Source organism: Hippocampus comes, unplaced genomic scaffold, assembly GCF_001891065.2.
Source record: "Hippocampus comes isolate QL1 unplaced genomic scaffold, H_comes_QL1_v1.1 scaffold467, whole genome shotgun sequence".
Taxonomy (NCBI): Eukaryota; Metazoa; Chordata; class Actinopteri; order Syngnathiformes; family Syngnathidae; genus Hippocampus; species Hippocampus comes.
Genome location: NW_017805038.1, coordinates 265,567 through 269,872, shown reverse-complemented (window position 1 = coordinate 269,872; position 4,306 = coordinate 265,567). Strand labels below are relative to the sequence as shown.

Sequence of the window (4,306 nt, the reverse complement as noted above, 5' to 3'; positions counted from 1 at the left end):
ATATCCAGCTTTTCGTGGAAGACCCGTCTTGCAAATTGTGTGGAAAGTAGTTCTGCAGCCAGATCAACGTCTTCTCCTTCGGCCATTTTGAGTTAAAATGCGAGTGACAGCTCTAGCAGAGCGAATCCAATCTTTTTATGTTTTTTTTTTGTTTTTTTTAATCTTTATTGAACAAATCAGGATACAATTCTCAGGAAACAGAAAAGGCGCTAATCCAGTCACCAAACGCGCAAGGCCAGTCTCGACGTAAGGCCCTCTAGCAAGCCCTAGTAGGCAGACGAGAACAAGTCAGGATACAGGATACAGATCACGAGACTCGTGATCTGATTGGCTATTGAAACCTGACGGTGCCCGTTCATTTACAGCGCACAGGGGCCTGCTCTGTTTAGTCTGAAGGCCCCGAGCAAGTTTAATTAACCTGGCAACACAAGCTAGATGAAATATGATTGGTTAAAAACTCTACCATAATAAATAAGTTATTTTTCGAGTGGCTTTCATTAAAAGCCACTCACCTAAGTGGAAATAATATGACGTAAAGAATACAGAGAATAATTTTGATAACATATTTATGAAAATAAAATAATGAAAATAAAATAACAAATTTATGTTATTCTCAAAAAAGTAAATTTACTTTTCTGAGAATGTTTAGGCCAGCAGAGAAGGCCTTGCTGGCCCTCAGGGTCCGCCACTGCGCTACACTGATGATGATAATGAGGGAGAGGAAGGTTTCATTGGCCTGACTGGACCGCCTCGAAATATCAGTCAAATGCATATCAGGGGGTTCATATTCGGTCTTGAGATGTTGATGTTCCGGTTTGCTTTGTGTACACTTTGCTTGGTTTTAGCTGCAAGTGCACAGATGACGCGAGTCACGTGACACACACACACACACACACACACACACACACACACACACACACACACACACACACACACACGCAGACACACACACACACACATACACACACTTTTGCTGGTGGCTTTATGTGGCGAGGGAGACCTCGTTAAAGCACGCTCAACCATATCACTTGTGCAAATGCAGTGTCTCATTAAACTTTGATGCCCTTCGCCATGTTTTATTTAACCCCCGTGCAATGCAGGTACACTTCATGTACACCTGACATGCGTTGTGTTGTAAAAACGAATGCATGCCACAGGTTCAAAACCCATGCATGGCATGCATTTGTTTTTGCAACACAACGCATGTCAGGTGTACATGAAGTGTACCTGCATTGCACAGGATAAAACAATTATGAGGTTATCCACAGGAAGAGGCTTGCCAGCTTCTTTTAGTTTCTTGAAAAGCTGGCAAGAGTGGCGGCAGCTAAACTGGACACCCACACACACACATTCACACACACACACACACACACACACACACACACACACACACACACACACACACACACACACACACACACGTTTCTGTTGTTTATCAAGTGGGCAACGTAATCAATCAGGCGCACTGCATTAATAGGACAACATACTAATTATACGAACATCCTGTCAGCCGTTGCCCTTTGTTTCAATGTGTTTTACCGCTTCCGAAATGACAGAACACCCTGGCTATTTCTGCCGTCGCTCATACTGTTTGTATGCAGCATATCCCAGAGGAATGCATTGGCTTTATTGTCACACGTTATGTGGTTTTATGCACGCGTTTGCATTCTCAACTTTAGATCTCATATGGGCAAAACGTGGTCTTAAACGCAGTGCGATTTGTGCGTCCACGTGCAGTCCAATGCATGAGAAAATCCAAAGGATGTCTGTTGGGATACGTGGTGGTGGTCTATGCATTTGTAGTTGCTCTTCCAAACCAAATGTTCTGTTTACTGATGCATGTTTTCTCCCTCTGCTCTTCTCTCCACAGACATTTATAGTGCTAAATAGGGGGAAGACAATCTTCCGTTTCAGTGCCACACCTGCCTTGTACTTCATAAGTCCTTTTAATCCGGTTAGGCAACTAGCTATTAAAATTTTGATACATTCATATCCTTTTAAATGCTGTCTGAAATGCAAAGGCAAGAGCAGATTGCCTGCTTCGGTGTATGATTGATGATGATTTGCCCTGTGTGTTGATGGATGTTTCACGTGAGGAATAAACAGCAGACGCTCGTGTGAAGAGGGCTGAATAACAGACGGCCTGAGCAATAATCCACCCGGTGGCCACAGGCAAGTCATTTTGCTGACTTCAGTTTTTGATGATGTGGAAGCCGAACATCCATTGATATGACTCGCTCTGTTGGCATGACATGGCCCTAAATTTGCAATGATGAAAATGTTTCTCACGCCTATTTTGGACATCTTCACTGTTTTTGAAAATGTGACACGCTAGTCAAAAAAAATCGATTCATCGATTTGAATCTTTTTTTTTCTCCTTTTCATAGCCCGATATCAATTCATAAAACCTTAAATCGAGACAAAACAGAATTTTGCTTCAAAGCCTCAATGTTTTTGTTTTTAATACCTTGCAGTTTTCTCTTTTGGGATGGCAAGTGATAAGAATTTAGTGATGCCGATTACATTACTGATACTGCGTTATCGGTCCGATTCCTTGTGGATTCTCATTGGGTGAGGGAATGAAATAATACAAATGATATGTGATGCCATGTCGTTTTCGTTATATAGCATGCAAAAGACGTTTCTACGTAGTGCTGTGAGAAGTGGATAAAAAAATGACATCCTGAGACGGCAAATTTTATATCCCTAAAACAATATATAGCCTGATTCTAAATATTTGGTTGTCAAGCCGCTTTCAAGCAATGCACACTACTGTTGTGTACATTTTAATGCTCCTCTCGCAGTGCCATAAATGGGTTTTTGACCTTCAACCACATGTTCAAAAAATGCTAGCGTGGTGTCAAAAGCCACCCGGGGTCACACAAAAACTCATGACCTCATCCTTTCTTGGAGCGTATGCACACTACACAGACTTGGGCTGAGAGGGCTTGGTCTCAAAATCGCCCTGATTATTGTTTTATTTGTGTATCTGGCTTAAGACTTTTCACGACTTTTTTACACTTGCATATTCCTATATATCATGATCAATATAACAGTGTGAATGCATTAAATTGAATAGGAGAATTTGCATATTCAACATTGATCACAAATTGCACCATATCTGTTATTCAGTCCAGCGAGTCAATGGATGCGTTACCCTGTTTTATTTTGTTTCGTGATTAGTTGTCAAATCAGCGTTTGGATGACTCAGCAAAATCAAAATCATAACAGAATGTTAAGAACACAGTTTGATCATTTTTATTGTTTGTCACTGCCTCCTTCAATTGCCGTTTTGCCCCCTTGACCTACCGCTCACTCTTTTCAGCATGATCATCATGTGTACGATTTTGACCAACTGTATATTCATGACCTTTAGTGATCCTCCCGAGTGGTCAAAACAAGTAGAGTAAGTATATCTTTCCTTCTTCTCTCTCAGAATGATAATGGTTGAACTTTGGGCCTCCAGTCGAGCGCCACTGGATGCTTTGCATGTGTTTTCTGAGCTATACTGTTGCTGTTTGCCGATATGTCGCTTCCCTTGTCTTTCAGGTACACCTTCACAGGAATTTATACATTTGAGTCGCTCGTAAAAATCACGGCACGAGGATTCTGTATCGATGGCTTTACATTCCTCCGAGACCCATGGAACTGGCTGGACTTTATGGTCATCTCCATGGCGTAAGTATTTCTCTCCTGAAGGACATGCCCCCCCGAAGGAGATTTCTAGTGAAAGAAGCCGACGTGATGCAATCGGTAGATGGAGAATGTAGAGTGGTACTTTCAAGTCTGACCACAATCCCTTCCGAAATGACAAAATGATTTGTTGATTTTCAAACTAATGCTTGGAATTCATATTTTGAAATTGATTCTTGCCAAAACAATAGAAGAACGAGACATTGGGTTTTATGTTGATGCTTGTGGAGGCTCTCAGTCGTACAGGAAAGCTCCATCGTAGAAAGGGTTCCGTCAGTCGTCATCTGTACCTGTGGGTAAAAAACAAAAAACAAAAAAGGATGTTTCGCTTCTCTCACAGAAGCTTCGTCAGCGGTAGACAACTCTGAAGTCTCCGTGAAGACTCCGGGAAATTGCTCTGCGCTAAAAAGCTGAGCGTGGCCTATTTGAGGACTGGCTGGGGATGGTTAGTCACGCCCCTATGGTGACCATTGATTTCTAAATTCCCTATCGTTGGGTCTTGATTAGGCCTATTGTTTGGGCTAGGGCTGAATAGCTACTTTCAGTTAGCCTGATCAGCCTGTCTATGTCCCTTGGTGGTCAACAAGTTATTGTAAATAGGAGACAGGTTAAA

General features: G+C 42.0%; 1 protein-coding gene across 4 annotated transcripts in view; it reads left to right on the top strand.

Annotated features, from left to right (window-relative positions):
- LOC109512321 (sodium channel protein type 8 subunit alpha) overlaps positions 1 to 4,306 on the top strand; it is a 96,153-nt gene that overhangs the window by 30,456 nt on the left and 61,391 nt on the right. For all 4 annotated transcript variants that reach the window (XM_019863937.1, XM_019863938.1, XM_019863939.1 and 1 more), the window contains 3 exons: positions 1,871 to 1,989; positions 3,317 to 3,406; positions 3,550 to 3,678. In XM_019863937.1, the coding sequence (XP_019719496.1) occupies positions 1,871 to 1,989; positions 3,317 to 3,406; positions 3,550 to 3,678 (338 nt within the window). The remainder of the gene's footprint in view (positions 1 to 1,870; positions 1,990 to 3,316; positions 3,407 to 3,549; positions 3,679 to 4,306) is intronic.